This window comes from Chiloscyllium plagiosum, unplaced genomic scaffold (genome assembly GCF_037043375.1).
Source record: "Chiloscyllium plagiosum isolate Xiang-an unplaced genomic scaffold, Cpla_swu_hap1 HiC_scaffold_9, whole genome shotgun sequence".
In the NCBI taxonomy this organism is placed as follows: Eukaryota; Metazoa; Chordata; class Chondrichthyes; order Orectolobiformes; family Hemiscylliidae; genus Chiloscyllium; species Chiloscyllium plagiosum.
Genome location: NW_028270147.1, coordinates 73373285 through 73395551, shown reverse-complemented (window position 1 = coordinate 73395551; position 22267 = coordinate 73373285). Strand labels below are relative to the sequence as shown.

The 22267-nt window shown below is 41.0% G+C and overlaps 1 protein-coding gene across 3 annotated transcripts in view; it reads left to right on the top strand.

Annotated features, from left to right (window-relative positions):
* Nucleotides 1–1265: 1265 nt before the first annotated feature.
* The window catches only part of fndc7rs1 (fibronectin type III domain containing 7, related sequence 1), a 136020-nt gene continuing 115018 nt past the window's right edge, over nucleotides 1266–22267 (top strand). For all 3 annotated transcript variants that reach the window (XM_087990794.1, XM_043700160.2, XM_087990793.1), the window contains exons 1-7: nucleotides 1266–1362; nucleotides 1485–1503; nucleotides 11273–11533; nucleotides 13520–13774; nucleotides 18347–18613; nucleotides 20176–20436; nucleotides 21937–22200. In XM_087990794.1, coding sequence (XP_087846920.1) covers nucleotides 1309–1362; nucleotides 1485–1503; nucleotides 11273–11533; nucleotides 13520–13774; nucleotides 18347–18613; nucleotides 20176–20436; nucleotides 21937–22200 — 1381 coding nt within the window. In that variant the 5' untranslated portion in view covers nucleotides 1266–1308. The remainder of the gene's footprint in view (nucleotides 1363–1484; nucleotides 1504–11272; nucleotides 11534–13519; nucleotides 13775–18346; nucleotides 18614–20175; nucleotides 20437–21936; nucleotides 22201–22267) is intronic.

Genomic DNA, 22267 nt, shown 5'->3' with positions numbered 1-22267 from the left:
AATGATTGATTGGAAAAGTGGAACTCTTTTCTGGTAGAACAAAGGGCTAAGAGTTTTGCTTGACCTATGCAAAGTCATGAGGAGTTTGGACAGAGAAGATAGGGAGAAATGGTTCCCACTGATGAAAGGAGCAAGAACCAGTAGGCATAGTTTCAAGGTAATCAGCAAAATAAGCAATGCAACATGAGGAAAATGGTTTAAATGCAGTGAGTGGTTAGGATTTGTAAAGCAGTGCCTGACAGTGTGATGGAAGCAAGTTCAATTGAGCTATCGAAGAGGGAAATGCCCCTTTTGAATTATTATCTGAGAAGGAAAAACATGCAAGGCGAGGGGGGGGGAAGGCAGGGAAGTTTCACTCAGTGAATTTCTCTTTCAGAGATTCAGACACAAAAAGATATTTGGATAAGTACATGAACAGGAAAAGTTTGGAGGGATATAGGCCAGCAGCAGGCAGGTGGAACTAGTTTAATATGGGATTATGTTTGGTATGAACTGGTTGTACTGAAGGGTCTGATTCAGTCCTGTATGTCTCTAATACTTTATGATTGTGCAATATCAATGACTAACACCAACTTAGGCATGCAGAAGGCTGCCTGCAGCAATGCCTTTCCATGAGTTCTCAATATACATTTGTGTGCTCCCACCAGAAGCTTTTCCCCACAGATTTCATGTGCTCTTCATGTGAAGTAACACTTTCCATCTTTGATCCTAAATGGCCTCACTGTAAACTGGTCAGCATTTGTTATATTTAAAAACATCTATTGGATCATACTAATTGGGAATAAGGATTGAAGAGCTGGGATGACCAGGGTAAGGTGCAATGCGGGGTGGCACATGTTGAGGCTGGGTGAGGCATTATCCTCCAGGGGAACCAGCACTGACACAATGGGCTAGATGGCCTCTTTCTCTGCCATATCCTTTCTATGGCCCCTGCTCAGCCCTTTCATTTCTAACCCTAAAGTCTCAGGTAGCTCTTTTCTATCCTAACCCAAGAATGCAGGGTTACCATTGCGAAGAAGGATTAGGAAAGGTCTCTTGACTCCAGCGATGATTGTATTTGTGCAGATTGTGGAACTGTATAAGCATTGTAACCATCTAAAGGAGTCAGAGCAATTTTGTTCTGGAAGTGATTAACGGGGAGTTTCTCAGGAGGTGGGTCACAAGAAGTTTTCCTGATTGGTTCATGGACGTGGGGTGGGTGATAGCTCCTTTACCAAACAACATAATCAGCTTGGTCCTTTGGGGATTCATTCTTAATCAACGATTGTCAGCCCAGCTTGGTAGCTAGCTCCATGTAAAAACTATGCCATGGGGTTTGTAAATGTGCTGGGGATATGTTTAATATTAACAACTCTGTCTCAGGTAAATTGTTTACTTTAAGGCAACGTACTGACGGGAACACTAACAATGTTCAAATCACTTCGAAATTCTTATTCAGTTTTTTAAAAGTCTTTTTCTCTCTCTCTCCTCTCTCTTGCCTGCAGGTATCATATTGCCGTACTGGTAAGTGTAAATATCTAATACTTTTCTAAACAAAGCGGGAAAATCAGAGTGTATCTTTCTCAGTGATTTGATTCTCACGATCCACTTCAGTGCACGTCCAGCAACTATTTGTTTCAGTTGGGAGTTAAAGACATCTTTTTACAGTATTCCTCCTATTTAAATATGCTAAGTCTGAGCATTCCGTTGCATAGTGCTTGGAAAGTGCACATCTTTGTGAATTTTGTCTTTAAATCCGATGTATTTGACAATATTGGTCCTGGATGCGGTTTTTCAATTAATCCCTTCTGTATCCTGTTCAAGGATCCTTGACTTACGGTGCAGAGTGGAAGTGTTGTCATCCACTCAAATCATGCCGCATTTAACATTTTAACAGACGCACATCCACAAATTTCAAAGAAAACTTTATAACCAGTTGGGTAACGCAGAGAACAGTCACATTGGACCGAAATGTTAATTCTGGCTCGCTCTCTCTCTTTAGATGCTGCCAGTCCTGCTGAGACTCTCCAGCAATGTCTGTTTTTGCCATTGTTTGAGAATTGTCTATTTAACTAAAACTGCTGGGCAAAGGGTCCGTCCTCAAACCGCCCTAGTACATTTAAACATTAATTCAGAAAATGCTGGAGAAACTTCTGTAGGTCTGGCAGCATCCGTGGAGGGAGAAACAGAGGGAACATTTCGAGTCTGATATGACTTCAGAACAGGCTCAGATTGCCAGGCACTTTCTGATTTTATTTCCCACCTCCAGCATCCGCAGTACGTTATAACTCCTATTTCAACGTGAATTAGCCCCCTTGCTTACCCCCTAGTCTCATATTCTAGTTCGGTTTTGGCTGGTTTATGGGCAGTTGCAGCAATAAAGGCAATTGTTCAACTCTCGTCAATTAAAATGTTACAAGAATTTTAATTGATCCGCTTCGATGGGAGCGTTTATTTAAATTTCGCAGAGTTAAAATGCAACTCGTGAAACTTTCTTTACATTTAATGGAATGCCCCGGACTCCGGGTGAAATTATCGAGACAACGTGATGGGGGGTTTGGGGTACTGAAACCAGTCTGCATTAGGGTGTCGGTTCATTCCTTTAGTCCGGGGCACCTTGCAACACACCCTTCCCCATGTAGTGCAGTGCATAAGGGTCTGGAGAAAGTTTACACATCGGACTATAAAGCAGAAAATCAGATTGTGACATAAAACATTGGTAACAAACTGATCAGACAGTCTTGTCTGTTTTTGACGTTTTGGTGACTTCAATTGTGCTGTTTCCTCCCGATTTTATGCTGTTCAGGAATGAAAGATTTACCCACCCCCGGATAAGACAATTTCTGCAGTGGAATGGCGCGAGTAATTTGCTTTTTTTAAAATAAGTGAAGCCATGTACGTTAAATCTCTGTACCCACCTCATTGATTCAACTGACGGGATTAGCCGTTTTTGTTAAAAAAAAGTATATTTCTAACACAATTGACGACATTCATATCCATCGTTTGCAATCATTCCGCCAGGCTTGGCGCCAGTGAAGTGATTGCAAGAATCTAACTATCGCTAGTCTCCGACCCCCTTTAAGATTGTGATCAGGAAAATGAATTCTAAAAAAGGAAAATATTATAAGTGCATTATAAAAGGTTATGCCGAAACCTACTGCTAAATTAAAATGTAATTTCTTTATAAGAATATGTGGGATACTGCATTTTGTAAAGGCAAATCAGGGCAGGACTTATACACTTAATAGTAAGGTCCTGGGGAGTGTTGCTGATCAAAGAGACCTTGGTATGCAGGTTCACAGCTCCTTGAAAGTGGAGGCGCAGGTAGATTTGATAGTGAAGAAGGCCTTTGGTAAGCTTGCCTTTATTGGTCAGTGCATTGAGTGTAGGAATTGGGAGGTCATATTGCCACTGTACAGGACATTGGTTAGACCACTTTTGGAATACTGCTCTTAATTCTGGTCTCCCTGAAATAAGAAGGATGTTGTAAAACTTGTAAGTGTTCAGAAAATATTTACAAGAATGTTGGCAGGGTTGGAGGGCTTGAGATATAGGAGAGGTTGAATAGGCTGGGGCTATTTTCCCCGGAGTGTCGGAGGCAGAGGGGTGATCTTATAGAGGTTTATAAAATCATGAGGGACGTGGATGGGGTGAATAGACCTGAGATGGGGGAGTCCAAAACTAGAGGGCATAAGTTTAAGATGAGAGGGGAAAGATTCAAAAGGCACCTAAGGGGCAACCTTTTCACGCAGAGAGTGGTACGTGTATGGAATGAGCTGCCAGAGGAAGTGGTGGAGGCTGGTACAATTACAACATTTAAAAGGCATCTGGATGAGTATATGAAAGGGAAGGTTTCAGAGGAATATGGGCCAAAAACTGCCAATTAGGACTAGATTAATTTATGATATCTGGTTAGCATGGGTGTGTTGGACCGAAGGGTCTGTTTCCATGTTGTACAGCTGTATGACTTTATGGCTCTAATATGCTGTTTGCTCTTCTTGTAATTTTGATATGACAAGAATCTATCACAATACAGTAATTGTGTCTGTTAATGAACAACTTTTGTCCCTGTTGCTGTTTTAGCAGATACACATTTTCTGTTTAAAATAAGTTAAATACTGAATTAACTTGGTGAAAGGATGTTACACCTGTGTAATATTTGTCAGAGAATAGGTTTTGGATGATTCCCGACTCCTTGATGCTTTTTGTTTGCTCTGTTATCATTTCCAGGTAATTTTGGTTTTCTCACTGAGAATAAAATTCTATTGGACAGGCTGAATAACATATTTATAATTTTGTTTAAATTCACTGACTTAGAAACAGTAAATAACATACAACAAAATAATCTCAATTTTAATATAAAGTTTAACAGAATTTGCAGAAAAGTGGCTCTCTTTGTATTATCCCATTAAAAGAATCAGCAGAAACTAATTGCTGTCTGGGTGTGAAATCGGGGGAAATGAGAGTTGGCAACTTGAGTTGTAATGCAAATAGAACATCTATCTATTGTGGTTCTGTTCGCCGAGCTGGGAATTTGTGTTGCAGACGTTTCGTCCCTGTCTAGGTGACATCCTCAGTGCTTGGGAGCCTCCCGTGAAGCGCTTCTGTGATCTTTTCTCCGGCATTTGTAGTGGTTTGAATCTGCCGCTTCCGGTTGTCAGTTCCTGCTGTCCGCTGCAGTGGTCGGTATATTGGATCCAGGTCGATGTGCTTATTGATTGAATCTGTGGATGAGTGCCATGCCTGTAGGAATTCCCTGGCTGTTCTCTGTTTGGCTTGTCCTATAATAGTAGTGTTGTCCCAGTCGAATTCATGTTGTTTGTCATCTGCGTGTGTGGCTACTAAGGATAGCTGATCGTGTCGTTTCATGGCTAGTTGGTGTTCATGGATGCGGATCATTAGCTGTCTTCCTGTTTGTCCAAAGGACTAGCCACACTACCATACATCAAGAGTATTTCTGAACTGACAGCCATACCACTGCGACCACTAGGACTCATAACAGCACACAAACCAACAGCCACTCTCAGACAACAACTCACCAGAACAAAGGACCCAATACCCAGCATGAGCAAAACCAATGCAGTGTACAAAATCCCATGCAAGGACTGCACAAAACTCTACATAGCACAAACAGGAAGACAGCTAACGATCTGCATCCATGAACACCAACTAGCCACGAAACGACACGACCAGCTATCCTTAGTAGCCACACACGCAGATGACAAGCAACATGAATTCGACTGGGACAACACTACTATTATAGGACAAGCCAAACAGAGAACAGCCAGGGAATTCCTACAGGCATGGCACTCATCCACAGATTCAATCAATAAGCACATCGACCTGGATCCAATATACCGACCACTGCAGCGGACAGCTGGAACTGACAACCGGAAGCGGCAGATTCAAACCACTACAAATGCCGGAGGAAAGATTACAGAAGTGCTTCACAGGAGGCTCCCAAGCACTGAGGATGTCACCTAGACAGGGGACGAAACGTCAGCAACACAAATTCCCAGCTCGGCGAACAGAACCACAACAACGAGCACCCGAGCTACAAATCTTCTCACAAACTTTGAGAACATCTATCTAATTGTATCAAATTTTCAGAAACCTTTCTTTAGTGAGATCATTGCTGGTGGGGAGGACGTTTGCATGCAGCAATGTTTTAACAATGGCTTTTTGAGTTAATGTATCCAAAGCTAGTCTCTCTGAGTCTTTATATGCTTTATGTGTTAATGCTTTTATTTCAGATTTCTAGTTTTTGCAGCTATCCTTCCCCTTATTGTATTTCTACTCCTGAATATAAATTAAATCAAGGCCAAGAAGTAAATTTCTTCACTGTGTGTTAAATATACGCAGGTGGACACATTATCTAGACATTTCCATAAAGAAATCTTCTGAGCACAGTCACATTGTCTATGACTGACATTAGCTGAAGCTGATAGGAAGTATCTGTTGTGATGCATACAACTATGCTGCAAAACCCTAATGGATTAATTGGTCTTTTCCTATCTTACATTTTATGTCTGTGTAGTGACATTTCAATTCTTTATAGTAATTTACATAAATCAAATCTTGGGGCAACACGGTGGGTTAGCACTGCTGCCTCACAGCGCCAGGGACCTGGGTTTGACTCCTGCCTTGGGTGACTGTGTGGAGTTTGCATGTTCTCCCTGCATCTGCGTGGGTTTTCTCCAGGTGCTCTGGTTTCCTCCCACAATGCAAGATGTGCAGGTCAGGTGAATTGGCTGTGTTAAATTGCCCATGGTGATAGGTGCATTAGTAAAGGGTAATTAGTAAGGGCAGGGAATGGGTCTGGGTGGGTTACTCTTCAGAGGGTCAGTATGGACTTGTTGGGCTGAAGGGCCTGTTTCCATACTGTAGAGAATCTATTTTTTTTTAAATCATGTAAGATGCAGGTTTTAGATACAGTGAGGAAGTTTAGGAGGAAATTTGATATACAAGGCAATAAGGAAGGCTTAATATATGGATCAAACCTATAAAAGCCCCTTCTAGATTTGTGTGTTATGTGAAGAAAGCTGGCTTGTAAAATCTTAGAGATCTTGGGCTGGATTTTCTAAACAGGTCAGCAACCTGACTCCTGGATAAATTTTGGGAACCTCCACACCTCTGGGTCAGCTGCTATTTTTAAATGCAAATGATCTAATTTGTCAGGAGATGAGTTCACTGCTTGTGGTGGGAGCTGCCTGGTACCAGCAGCAAGTGCTGATGTCTTGCCAATTAGAGCAGGCAGTTCATCGATGGCCATAAGGCCAAGCACAGAGGAAAACAGCCACAGAGAACAAGGCCAGGAGTAGCACACATTTTGAGATGTCATGATGTTATGTTGCAGCTGTATAGAACATTGGTGAGGCCACTTTTAGAATATTGCAAACAATTCTGGTCACCCTTCTATAGAAAGGATATTGGTAAACTTGAGAGAGTACAGAAAAGATCTACAAGGATGTTGTCGAGAATGGAGTGTTTGAGTTTTGGGTGGGGCTGAGTAGAGTTGGGTTGTTTTCCCTGGAGCTTCAGAGGCTGAGGGGTGATCTTATAGAGGTTTGTAAAATCATGAGGAGCATGGATAGGTTAAATAGCCAAATCTTTTTCCTGGAGTAGGGGATTCCAAATCAAAAGGGTGTTGCGTAAATGGAACTAGCTGCCAGAGGAAGTGGTGGAGGCTGGTACAATTACAACATTTAAAAGGCATTTGGATGGTATATGAATAGGAAGGGTTGGGAGGGATATGGGCCAAATGTTGGCAAATATCTGGTCAGCATGGACAAGTTGGACCAAAGGGTCTATTTCTGTGCTGTTCAGTTCTATGACTCTATGGTGCTTGTTGGCTTCACATATTGAATTTTCTAAAAACTTAATTAGGCCTGGCAGTGAATCAAACAACTGTGCATTAGCATGCACCAGATAGTGTCGCACGCCAAAGCATTATGAATTGCAATGCAGAATGGATAAAAACATAGAAACAGAAAATAGGTGCAGGAGTAGGCCATTGGCTTTCATGCTTGCATCGCCATTCAATACAATAATTGCTGATCATGCAATCTCAGTATCCCATTCCCACTTTCTCTCCCATTCCCACAGGGGCCACATCAAGCTCTCTCTTGAATATATCTAATGAATTGGCCTCAACAGCTTCCTGTGGGAGAGAATTCTACAGGTTCACATCTCTCTGAGTGAAGAAATTCTCGTCCTCCCTGGCTTACCCCTTTTTCTTAGACTCTGCCCCTAGTCCTAAACTTGTAAAACATTGTGAACATTCTTCCTGCATCTAGGCTGCCAGTCTCCTCAGGATTTTACATGTTTCTATGAGATCCCCTGTCATTCTTCTAAATTCCATTGAGTACCAGCCCAGTCAATCCAGTCTTTACACACATGCCAGTCCTGCCATCCAGGCAATCAGTCTGGTGTACCTTCACTGAACTCCCTCAATAGCAAGAATGACCTTCCTCTGACTAGGAGACCAAAACTGCACACAATATTCAAGATATGGCCTCACCAAGGCCCTGTATATCTGCAGCAAGGTATCCTTACGCCAATACTGGGTTAGTGGTGCTGGAAAAGCACAGCAGTTCAGGCAGCATCCAAGGACCAGTAAAATCGAGGTTTCGGGCAAAAGCCCTTCATCAGGAATAAAGGCAGAGAGCCTGAAGGGTGGAGAGATAAGCTAGAGGAGGGTGGGGGTGGGGAGAAAGTAGCATAGAGTACAATAAGTGAGTGGGGGAGGGGATGAAGGTGATAGGTCAGGGAGGAGGGTGGATTGGATAGGTGGAAAAGAAGATAGGCAGGTAGGATAAGTCATGGGGACAGTGCTGAGCTGGAAGTTTGGAACTAGGGTGAGGTGGGAGAAGGGGAAATGAGGAAACTGTTGAAGTCCACATTGATGCCCTGGGGTTGAAGTGTTCCGAGGTGGAAGATGAGGCGTTCTTCCTCCAGGCGTCTGGTGGTGAGGGAGCGGCGGTGAAGGAGGCCCAGGACCTCCATGTCCTCGGCAGAGTGGGAGGGGGAGTTGAAATGTTGGGCCACAGGGCGATGTGGTTGATTGGTGCGGGTGTCACAGGGATGTTCCCTAAAGCGCTCTGCTAGGAGGCGTCCAGTCTCCCCAATGTAGAGGAGACTGCATCGGGAGCAACGGATACAATAAATAATATTGGTGGATGTGCAGGTAAAACTTTGATAGATGTGGAAGGCTCCTTTAGGGCCTTGGATGGAGGTGAGGGAGGAGGTGTGGGCGCAGGTTTTGCAATTCCTGCGGTGGCAGGGGAAGGTGCCAGGATGGGAGGGTGGGTTGTAGGGGGCGTGGACCTGACCAGGTAGTCACGGAGGGAACGGTCTTTGCGGAAGGCAGAAAGGGGTGGAGAGGGAAATATATCCCTGGTGGTGGGGTCTTTTTGGAGGTGGCGGAAATGTCGGCGGATGATTTGGTTTATGTGAAGGTTGGTAGGGTGGAAGGTGAGCACCGGGGCATTCTGTCCTTGCTCCGGTTGGAGGGCCAATACTCAAATCCTCTCACTATGAAGGCCCACATGCCATTAGCTTTCCTCACTGCCTGCTGCACCTGTATGCTAACTTCCAACAACTGTTCCACCATAACACCCAGGTCTCATTGTACTTCACCTTTTCCTAAACTGCCACCATTCATATAATAATTTGCCTTCCTGTTTTTGTGACCAAAGTGGATAACCTCACATTTATCCATATTATATTGCGTTTGGCAAGTATTTGCCCACTCAGCCAGTATGTCCACGTCACCCTGCAGCTTCTTAGGCATCCTCTTCACAGCGTACACTGCCACCCAGTTTAGTGTTGTCTGCAAATTTGGAGATATGGCATTCAATTCCTTTGTCCAAATCCTTAATGTATATTGTGAACAGCTGATATCCCAATCCCAACACTGAACACTGTGGCACCCCACTTGTTGTTGCCTGCCACTCTGAAAAGGGCCCGTTTTTTCCAACTCTGTACTTCCTGTCTGCCAACCAGTTCTCCAACCCTATCAATACATTACCTCTGATACCATGAGCTTTGATTTTCCTTTTTTTCTTGTGTAGAACTTTGTCAAAAGTCTTTTGAAAGTCCAGATACACAACATCTACTAATTCACCCTTGTCCACATTAATGGTCACATTCCAAAAAAAATCCAGAAGATTTCCCAAGCATGATTTCTCTTTAATGAATCCATGCTGTCTAGGACTGACTCTGTCATCAATTTTCAAATCCTTAGTTCTTGATAGATCCCTCATCAAACTCCTTAAAAAGTTTAAGGGGCTGTTAAATAACAGCGATCATGTATTCTAAAAATACATCCCCTTATCTCTTACCCCCACCAGCCTTATACAAACATCTATGAGTGCCCTAGAGTCCTGACCCTACAGCCCTTGGAAAATGCAACCTGTAACATTAGAATAGAGAAAGTAATAGTTAAGGCAATGAAGGTGGAAGGTAATTTCCATTTATGCGAGAGAGTGGTTTTGCTAGATAAAGAGTTCCAATGACTAGTTTAATGCACATACTCACATGAATGTACCAGTTAAGAGTAGGAATAGATTACTTGGTCTGTTTGCGCCTCTCCTGCTATTTAATAAGATCATGCTGGTCTAATGGTGTTTTATCTCCCTTTTCCAATCTATTTCTGACACCCTCTTTGTTGTTTGTCAGGAATTTATCCACACACTGCCTTAGGAATATTCAAAAAGCCAGCCTCTACTGCATTCTATAGAAGAGAATTCTAGAATTCCCCTCAACATTCTGAAAAAAAAAGAATTTATCCTCACCTCGATCTTAATTGGATGATCCCTTATTTTTAAATTGCGTTCCCAGTTCTAGTCTCTCCTACAAGGAAAATCATCCTTTCAGCATCCATCCTGCTATGTTTCCTCAAAATCTTACATGTTTCAATGTGAGCAGCTCCTCTTCTTCAAAACTCCAGTGGATACATAGGTTTAACGCATCACCTGGAACTTGTCTCTTAGAAGGAATTGTTTGAATTTCCTCTGTTAAAAGCGAAATGGAATCTCATGGTGTCCATGCTGCTGCCAGAAATTTATTTTCTAAAATAATCTGCTATAAGGAATATCAGAATAGCAAATATATTGGCCCAAAGCTTACAAATATAGAATAAATTGAGGTGGTTCAGTTGGACATAGCCGTTGAGCATTAATGATGGACAGTACGGAAACAGATCCTTTGATCCAACTTGTCCTTGGAGACCAGATATCCTAAATTAATTTTTGTCCCATTTTCCAACACTTGGCCCATATCCCTCTAAACCCTTCCTATTCACATACCCATCCAGATACCTTTTAAATGTTGTAATTGTACCAGCCTCCACCATTTCGTTTGGTAGCTCATTCCATACATGCACCACCCTTGGGGTGAAAAAGTTGCCCCTTAGGTCCCTTTTAAATCTTTCCCCTCTCACCCTAAACTTGTGCCCTCTAGTTCTGGACTCCCCCACTCCAGGGAAAAGATCTTGTCTATTTACCCTGTCCATGCCCCTCATGATTTTGTAAACCTCCTATAAGGACACCCCTCATAATATATTGGAGTGAAGATCCCAAACACAATGGTAAATGAATTCTCATAATTTCGTTGATATTTCTGAGGTTGCATTTACATGTAAAGTGTCATTTCTTTTTAGATTATAAGTCAAATAGTGAATTTAACCTACAGCTAAATGTAATGGCTTCACTATTAATAGTACTTACCACTTGTAAAAAAATGAAAATACTTGTATAAACTATTGCTAAATATTTCTGTATTGTTTTCACAGAATTTGCCATCACAGAAATAACATCAGAGACATCGTCCAAATTGAAAGTATCATGGACACCATACCCTAACGTTGGTTATTACATTCTTGACCTAAGGATTGTGAATAAATCCAGAAGCTTCCCATTCACTGTTATTGCACACCCTTTCATCACCACAAAAACTTTTCATAGGTTGAGAGCAGGAGCTGCCTATAACGTGACAGTCAAAGCTATTCAACGTTTTACTGTAGTTGCTACCGCATGGAAAATAGGAAGAACGGGTAAGATAATTTTCACTTCCTTCCTTTAACACCACACCTCCCCACTGCCCCACAACTGCTTAGATCAATGCGTATCACTCTTGTCTCCATGTCAGAAAGTAGTATGCTAAAATTCCACATTAAATGAATGAGCGTATATTTCAGATTGACACATTGATGCTGTGCTAAACGATTTCTACAATCTTGAGGATGCTATCCACTTGGATTAAGGATATACCAAGATTCCTTCTCTCTGTTCCAATGATTTTTAAGTGGATATTGAAGACTGCCCAGCAATATTCAAAGAAGGGCAGATTGTCCTCCTGCTGTCTTGATAATTGTCCTGCAACCCCGTCACCAAGACAATGGATTAACTGCCAATGCCTTTTCTTGCAGTTTGTGGAATGTCACATCCACGATTGTCTATGTGAGAAAAGTATTGGTGTTGCACAACAAATTAATTGTGGAAAGTGCTTTCAAATGTTTTGATAAGGTGCTGTAACAGGTAATGGAGAGAATTCCACCTAAACTACCCCAAAGGTTGGTTGGAGTTGTTAGGTCATTGTCTGATGAGGTGAGAACTGATAAATTATAAAATGGCACTTTTACTATGCTAACTAATCCTACTAACTGAAAGCTGGCCTAAAAGGCTTCAACCTTTTTCCACATATGTCTGCGAGAAAGGTGGAGAAATGTTTTCAGGGAGGCAAATGTTAACCTCACCTGTCTGTTGAGAATTGAAACCAGCGCGGGGCAGTAGGGAATTGAGGTTGTAAAATTGTCAATTAATTACATCTTGCATCCTATCTGATGAGTTGGAATAAAATGATCCCCTTTATTTTGACCTTCTATTGCTAGCTATCATCTGAGAGTAAATGAAGAGAGTTGACAAATAGGCACCAGGCCCAAATCCCATTCTTCCTCAATTTTTGGCCTTTGTTCCTGTGGGAAAGTTGATGACCAACACTTGGCCTCTTTCCCAATACATTGTACCATCTCACCAAAGAGAGTTTTGTATCCTTGTAATGTATATGTGCCAACTGAGAGTTGCAATGAGCATTGTAAATGTGATATCAGATGAGTTTTGCCTTGTACCTGTCTATTTAAATTACAGTAAATAATATGTTCAAAGGGATCTCATTCAGAATTGTTATTCTCCCTGCAAAACGGAAGTTTTTCTCACAGGCAATATGACGTTGATAGTGTACTGTTATTTACAGTAAGATTTGAGGACGTTAATTGAAATTTGATACTCTACAAGCATGAGACCATGCAGCATTGTCCTTCAAAAGTATGACAATGTGATAAGATCTACATTTACCTCAACCATTCAAGATACAGAAGGACGAGAAATGCAGGGGAAATGTGAGGAAGAACTTTTTTATGCAACAATTTGGGCCATGACCTATAACTCACTGCTGATGAGGATGGTGGAACTGGAGATGATAAATAATTAGAAAAAGGCAATTGGATGGACAATTGAGAGAAATAAACATGCAGTGCTAATGGGATACTTCTGGAGGCTCCGCAGAGGCACAGTATAACCTTGAGAGGGCAAACAATCTGCTTCTGTGCTGTAAAACCTTTATGGATTTATGATTGCTAACACATGGCAAATGCTCAGTTTCAGACAATCAGAGAAGATTTCAGGCTTTAGTGATTCCCAGCTAGTGAAAAGAAAATAAGTCAATGTATTTTACATCGGTAATCAGATATAGAGTGGAATTAGCAACAGCCTTTCAGTGACTGCCCTGTGCTCCCCCTCAGTTGGCCATGTGCATATTATGGAGGAAAGAAAATAAAATCCAAGGATGATATTTGGTAATAATGTCTGAGCAATATTTCCCTCATAACATCAAATAGAGTTTTTTCTGCTAATAGAAAAATATCACAGTTGATGGGAAATACCTTACAATTATTTGAAGTTGTAACAGTTTCAGAATAAAAAGAAATGTTCAAAATGCAGTTTGGTTGTTAACAATCCTATTTTGCCTTTTATTTATGAAGTGCCACTGAGTCCAAAATTGCTGAGACTAAAATCGAATTCAAGTTCAATAATCATTGCTGAATGGACTAAAGTACAGGGAGCAACTTGGTACCTTCTGAATCTGAAATCCAACACTAGAAACTATAATGTGACATTTGGCGGCACCACAGGAATCGTCTCAGGTTTGGATCCATCCACTCTCTACAGGATCACCATTTTTGCAGTTAATTCTGCTGGTGTTGGAAGTGCTAGCAAAACAAGGCATGTAGTCACCTGTAAGTAGGATTTTTTTTGTTATTTACCTAAACTCCTTTCATTGGTCCTGGCTAAATGCCACAAGTCATATTTTTAACCATTTATATGTTTAATTCATTTTGTAAGATCAAATATTTCATTTTAAACTACTTTTCAATATTTATGTGAAATGTGTGCAAATAATTCTAGTTAGGAATGCAATAAAACATGTACCTAAAAATTTTACACTGTTAATGACATGGGATTAATGCATTTGATTGAGGAGAGGAACTTTATCCATCCTTCTGTCTCCTGACAGTTTCCTGTTGCAATATCACTTCTGGCAGCGGAAAATCCTGTCACTTCTTAAATGTTTCATGGTCAGTAGTAAGTACACCTGAATGAAGCAAGTATAGCTGCCACATGAGTTTTTATGTGAGTTGCTACAATGCTGTACCCATTCCAGTGAGATCAAATTTGCATTCAGATATATAAATCAGCAATGGTAACATCAAAACAGTTAACAAAGTCTGAAATACTCAGACATCAGAGATAATCCTTCAAAGTGGCATGATGCTCGTCCGTAAGTCAACCAGCTGCATTGAATCAATACCTAAACCTTTTTTAAAGGATTGTGCTACTGAAATTCTTATCTGTGCCTTAATTGGCCCCATAATTGACTATTTCAAAGCACCTCTGTCTGGTCTTCCACATTCTACTCTCTGTACTGCCACCATTCCTACTTTCTATACTGGGGCTACGTCCATAAGACATCACAGTACCAGGGACCTGGGCTTGATTCTAGGATTGGGTTACGGTGTATAGAGTTTGTACCCACTCCCTGTGTCTGTGTGGTTTTCTGTCAGGTGGTCTGATTTCCTCCCACAATCCAAACAGGATTGGGCATGCTAAATTGTCCCATAATGCAACATTGTTTAGGTGGATTAGTTATGTAAAATGGGGTGTTTCAGGGATAGGGGCCTGATCTGGGTGTGATGTTCTCAGAGGGTAAGTACAGACTTGATGGACTGTTTGGCCTCTTTCTGCATTGTACAGATGCCATGATTCTATAAACTTGAAGACATCAAAGCCATATACTAACTCTAGTTATATGTAATGCAGAATCAAAGGCTACCAGCTAATGGTTGGGCAGAGTATTGCCGCCACTCCTACTTTCCATACGGGGACTAAAGGCCTGATTGGTTAACAATGGTAGATAATGAGCAACTAGTGAGTCTAAGCAAGAGAAGGCACTTAACTGAAGAAAATATATTACATTGCATGATACCAATAGGTACAAGTTATGGTGGCTAGTTGGTCTTAGTAATTATGTCTATAGGGAATCAAGAATGACACATCTGACCCTACTGAGATCTCAATATAGACTCCTCATTCTCTACCTGAGACTGTATGCTCGAGAGTAATGCAGTCTCGATTCACTATTTCAGACCATTAACATACACAGAATCTCCCTCAAGAGTTTTGTCTCATAGTTAACATTTATACATTTAAGTTTGTAACATTTATACACTGACCACCACACTCCATCTCCCCACTCCATCCCAAATTCAGGTGCTCATGAAGTTTCACAATTCTTCCAGAATGTGTTCTCTGTGGACTTGGAAGATTAGTAGGACTTTGGCTTCACAATCTTTAAAAATGGAATCTGCTCAGGAGTACAAAATTCTTTCACCCTTTTGTGAGTTTCATCTGGCTAAGTTTGAGCAAGAGTGGAGAACATCTCTGAATCTGTCAGGTAAACATTAAAATATTGAAACAAGCCACTCAGGTCTGATATAATCAAGAAGTCTGGCTTTGACAGCTAGAGGCCTAATTTCTGATCTGACAGCAAGAAGCCAGAATCACTGAGGTGCTGCAAAATGAGGAGTTGCTCATTTGTGAAACTGACAGGCTAGGAAGCCTTCATGAAACTGACTTGCTATAACAATGACCTGCTGATTGTCAATGTCCTGCAAGCCACTTGACTAGCCTGGTACTTCATTCACCTTCAGCTGTACTGCTTTCACCACTGCTTGCGAGTAGCTCCACTTTCTACCTTTGACAAAGAAGAGCAGCAATAATACCAACACCAATAACAACAGCAGCAGAAAAACCAATGTTAGCACTGGTTTCCAGTTTTCTGCCAAAAGTATCTCCAGAGGATAGAGAGGATAACACCAAAAACTAACTCCAAGGAGGTGAGACACCCAATCATAACGTCCGCATGCAGAGGATTAACCATCTCAATGTATCCAAGCACCAGTGTATCAAGAGGCTCAGACCTTAGTCGGTTTTCCTGAGACCCGAAACATGACTTCCTCTTCTCCTATTGCAAAATATGCATTATTCATTTAAGAAAAAGCTTTATCAACATTCACAGGCATCAAAGCAGTTCTATACAGTCTTTGTGTATCAAGAAAAACAAACATTGGAATTTAGCATGCTCTGCAGTACCAAAAATAAAAGGCATTTCTTACTCATGTAGGGCAGTATTTACATACATAGAGGCAATGCAAGTGTCTGATAACTCAATAGACCCTCATTGAACTTCGGTACAAAGACCTTGGATGGTGGTCTTTCTCCACTGCGCCTTGGCGGCAATTGCCCCAAACTTTAGTGCATGTGTCATCCTGAACTTTGGAATGTGCCAGGCTGCAACACTCGTTCGAGATCAACTCTTTGCATTGAAAGACCAACAAGTGTTGGGCAGTCCTAAGAGGGTCTTTCACTCAGTCGGTGGTCCTCCAGGCTCAGTCAATGTTTGTCTCAATGTGCATGACCTCCTTCCCACTGAAGAAGGTGGACATGCATAGTCAGTAGCTGTGAAGAGCTTTTTTTTCACTTGAGCACTTTCCACTGGATCTCTGTCTCACAGTAAGCCTGTGTGTTGTCCTATCTTGCGAGGAGGAAAAACAAGGAGTTATGCCTTGTGTGAATGGCATGGTAGGACAATGTTTCTAAGAAACAACTGTGAAGCAAGGGGCAGTAAGCTGAGCGAAAGTCTGAGTGATGACTGTTCAGTTTCAGATGTAGGTAAGGGGCTTGCACAGAGCTGAAGGAGTGGGGCTATGGGATATGATGGTTAGTTCGACCAGTCTTGTGAAAGAAAAGGCAGGGGTAAGTCAGAGTGTGAGGTTTGCTGTGTAACTCACCATTCTAGTCCTGTTAAGGTACAGGATCCTCCAGGTGCATCATTCCAAAGTTGGAGAGAACACATCCACACTTGATTCCTGATGAAGGGCTTTTGCCCGAAACATTGATTTTCCTGCTCCTCGGATGCCGCCTGACCTGCTGTGCTTTTCCAGCTCCACTCTAATCTAAACTCTGGTTTCCAGCATCTGCAGTCCGCACTTTTGCCTTGCTTGGTCACTGCCATCCATCCCTGCCATTGGGTGGGATCACCTCATGGCAGATCTAACAGATTTTAGCTAGATCTCCTGGCAAGGGCAAGAGGCCTGCAAGCAGCCTTCTCCATTTCTGTGGCTGCTGCAGGAATTCAACTGAGTCCTTTTAACCTATGCAATGCCACCTTCCAAATCTCTGACTGACTGGTGAGCCCAGAGGCTGGATGTAAATGGTTCAGTTAAACAGTGCCGGCAGAGAATACAACGGGTTTCTGACCCACTAATAGTCCTGTCCTTTCAGCAGTGACTAATGTGAAAAGAATGCCCTAGATGCCGCAAAGAGGCAGTGGAAGACTTTGTTGAGGGAGAGAGAAGGAAAACAGCAAGGGACTGGGAATCCAGAGTTGAGAATATTATCTTAAAATTAGGACTCTGCAAAAATATTTATTTCCTGCTGTTGGCTGATAGGGTCGTTATTGTATATTATTTCATTTTGCTGAAAATGCCTATGGAATAAATTGTAACTGGGTTTCCTCCAAGTGAGACTGGAATTGTATATTGTAGCCACTAGGTGGTAGTTGAGTTCCACGCTAATCTGTATATCTGCTCCCAAGTTATGAGCAGTCACAGGAGAGCAATATACACATTTTGTGATCTGCTGTCTCTATTTAAATTATCATTGACAAGTGTGTAATGTTTTTCATGGTTGACAGCAATTTTGTTTGAATACAATTTCTCCATGATTGATTTCATAATTTGAACACATAATCTTGACTGAGACTCCTTCTGTGCAGCGCTGAGGGACTGCTACATTGCTAGAGTTGCATTCTTTCTACTGAAGTTTTAAGCTGCTCAGCTGTAAGGTAATTGTTAAAGGTTGCCTGCCACTAATTTGATGAAGTAGACGATCTCCTCTATTCCTGTCAAGAGAGTGGTGCTGGAAAAGCACAGCAGGTCAGGCAGCATCCGAGGAGCAGGAGAGTCAACGTTTCGGGCAAAAGCCCTTCATCATTACTGCCCAACTCCTCAACCAACATCACTGACCTTATCTAGTCAGTATCACAATACTGTTTAGTGGGATCTATCCCTTTATAGATTGTAATCCTTCCTACATTTAACAATTGGTTGCAATGGCTCTCACAGTCAAATATTATAAGGAGGTAGGTATTCCTTCTTTCAGGATTTGTTTTACTGGCAACTGTATGGAAGTTTCTATAGATTAACAAACCTTAAAATTTAAACTTACCTTTTCTTTTCTTCCATTTACAGTGGTGCAGCCTCCATCTAATATCAAAGTCACCACTCTTACTCAAAATTCAATCCGATTAGGTTGGAATCTATTGGCTGAAGCTTTCAAATATGAAATAACTGTGCATAAGAATTCCATGGAACAGCCTGAGCTAACAACAAGCACATTTTCTAATTTCATAGTACTAAAAAAGCTTGCACTATGTACCAATTATACTATCACTTTAAAGTCATTGAATGATTTTAATCTGCCTGGAGAAAGCACCTCTATCTATTATGCAACTGAGAGTAAGTATAACATCTAATGTAATTTGTGTTGACTATCCAAGTGAAACAATTGCAAAATAAAGGTTGGTAAATGGAGAACTTACTAAATTGAACTTCTTATTTCATAATTATATTTTTGATAATTTACTCGAATTTAGTCCTTTTAGCATCCCTGGGATAGAGTTTCCTAACCCATGTTCTCTGGTTAGTCCCCAGATACCAGAATCAAAACGTTGCCATTAAAAAGAACCAGAACAATGGGTCTGAGCCATTATGTTCCATCCCCTTGAGGTACAGGATCCTCCGGGGCTTTCCAGGGATTTGTGCAGCTCCTCATGAGGGTTTCCTGACCATTCATTTTGTCTAGCAGAGTGTCCATTGGCCGGTCACTTCAAGCCAAGAGCCTGCTGATTACACATTACTGTAGTTTGCTGCAAATTTTCTGATCAAGCTGTGAGGGTGTGGGGAGCAGGATGCGCATATCAGACAGGGAACACTAACTCTTTGGAGGGTCAATGCAGACTCAATGAGCTGAATGGCCTCTTTCCACACTGTAGGGTTTCTATGATTCTGGAAAGAGGTGGGCACCATGGGGGATATGGTGCTTTATTTCCACCTCCAACTCCATTTTGATTTGGTCCCTTACCTCTATCCCTACCTTCTCCCTCACTTTTGATGTTAGCATTGGCCTTCAATTGGCCACCTGCTGGTGGGAAAAAAAAAGGGAAAAAAAACTCTATTCACAAATGTGTCTTCATTTTCTGTGTCACTATGGAAAAGAAGACAAAGTAAGGCAGGGATCTTGTAGTACAGTGGAAGTATCCCTAACTCAGAGCCAGGAGGCCCAGGTTCAAGTTTCACCTGCGACAGAGGTGTGTAATAACATTTCTGAACATGTTTATGAGAAAAAGATCAAGATGGAGTAAGGTAGGGCTTTTGTGGCGCAATGGTACTGCCCCTACTACCAGGAGGCCCATGTTTAATTCACTGCTTCTCCAGAGGTGAGTCATAACACTTTTGAACAGATCAGTTATAAAACTAAAATAAAAGTCATTTGATTTTCCGTTCCACTTTGCAACCATTTCCCGTTCATTTCTTTGATGTCAACATCATGATGAATTATAGATTGAGATTTGTCCAACCGTCTGTTAACCCCCGATGATATTGGGATTCCTAATTTATTTTGGAACTGAACTTTGTATGAAAGGGAACATGAATTGCAGTAGTAAGTGACATCCTCAGTTAACAAATTACAACCAAACTAACCAAAAAACAAAAATTACTAAAGAGACTTAGCAGGTCTGACAGCATTGAAGAGAGAAAGCAGAGTTAACATTTCAAGTCCAATGACCCTCTCAGAACTGTTCTGTTGGCATTACTCAAATCAGCTGTCCAGCCAACTGAGCTAACAGATTCCGCCCCCCCACCTTTATTTGAATGTTTCCATGCTGTACATCTCTATGACTATGACTGGTCTATTTTGTAATCAAAAGGTTAACATTTCAGGTGGGTTTGTTTCATTCCCAGTCACTGAACCTTTCATTTCAGATCAAGTTAATATTGTCTATAATTCCTCTCCACAGGGCTAAGACCAGTAAAAGGTGTGAAGGCACTCTACAATTGTGCTGCAAATTCAGTGGAAGTGTCATGGAATGGCAGCCCCGGTGCTGCAATGTATAGAGCAGTCGCCACAAGCACTGGCGGCGTGGATCAGTATTGCACTGCCTCAACACTCAGTTGCCGAATACCTGGATTGCAATGCAGTGAAATCTACTCTGTGACAGTGATAGCAGAGGGCAACATGTGCAACAGCAGTGAGAGCTCAGCTGTTACATTTGAAACAAGTATGTTGACATTCAAAGCCAGGAAATTGCTTGCTGTATTATTTATGTACACGGCCTAAGTTAAAGAAGTCACAATTTAATTTTGAATTTACAGTTGTTTAAAAACATAAGGTATAGGAGTAAAACGAGCCCATTCAGCCCATCAGGTCTGCTCCACCATTTGATCATGGCTGATATAAGTTAAAACAAAAGTTTATTGCTCCTGGTGATTTTTTTTAAAAAAAAATTGTTGATATTGATCTCTGCAAAATTCTACAATTCTGTCCAAATGTGTGTGACAGACCAGAAATGTAAGCAGAAATTAGTCACATGAGCTTTTTGCCTACCATGCTGATTATGGAAAGTTCCAAAAGTGACACAGTACCACTGAAATTCAGTGTAACGGCAGAAAGTAATATCCAAAGCTACAGTTACAATCCTGAAGTTAGAGCAGGATTGCTTCTGGATATATAAACTCAAGGAGAATAAGACATAGGAATAGAGATGACCATTCGGCCTTTTGACACCAGACAGCTGTTGCATTCAAGCATGACATTCTTTGTACCTCCCCATCTTCACTTATCTTTGCTCCTCTCACCTTCAATCGATTTCAAACTATTGATCTTAGTCTTTAACCCATAAAGGAAGAAAATATTTTAAAGGATTTAATGTTACAATATTTAATGTGGACTGGATAATGAAATCAAAACAAAAAAGCTGGTAAATCTCACCAGTCAGGTCACACTTGTGAAGATAAACCTAATTGACTTTGCAAGTCGATGACCTCTCATTGTTTGTGTTTCTGTAAATCATCAAATTAATGTGCTGAATTTTAAAAGAGACATTTCAAAACAATATAAAGATACACATTTAAAAATCAAACTGAACTCAGTATTGTAAATTATGAAATGGAAATTGTCATAATTTAGATACTGACTAGGTGGAAGAATCAGGTGATCACAGATAAGGGTGGCTGGTCGGATAAATGAAAGAAATAACATTTTAAAAATCAAATGATGAAAGGAAATGAAAATAGCTTAAAATTACAGCCATAGAAGTGAATAAATTATAAAGTCTACATTTTGTTTGTTGAAAACAAGAGTTATTTACAGATAACTACTAAAAACGTATCAGGCCTGTCATTATCTGTTCCATTCCATGTTGAATTACGTAAAGTGTACATATGGGATATTTGTATGCTCTCCATTACATATATATAAAATACATTATACATCCATATACAGAGACTATGCAAATTTGCAATTTAAATAGAATCAAAAATCAAATCAACTGCTCAAGAGTAAGTTGTATGAGGCCCTCCATGTGAGTCCTTACCTGTCATTAATTGTACATTGACCAGGAGCTTAGAGACCATAATGGTTTAAACAAAGTACATTTGTGTTGGGTTGACAATCAATGTCACAAGAAACATCTATCTATTCACTTCACAATTTAAGTTAACATTTTCATTATATCTCATTTTATAATATATTTTTCTTGTGCTCTTTGTGATTCTTATAGAACCATGCATTCCTCAGAACTTTCAAATCACTCGTGACTGTCATAGTAGCAGTGTATGGGCTTCCTGGAATGTCAGCAGAGGTGCCTTCTTGTACAGGGTAACTGCCAAGGCATCTGATGGGACAACTGATGAGTGCAATACCAGAGGAACCTCCTGTCTCTTTGCATTCTTAAAATGTGGCTTAGAGTATGAACTAAAAATTGTGCCAATATCAAAGGATCACTGTGAGAACAACATAAGTAAACCCACTTCAGTACGTACAGGTATGTGAGTCAATTTAATTTAAAGCAGCTCCAATAAAGCTCAGATCTTCTCATAATGAGTACTTAT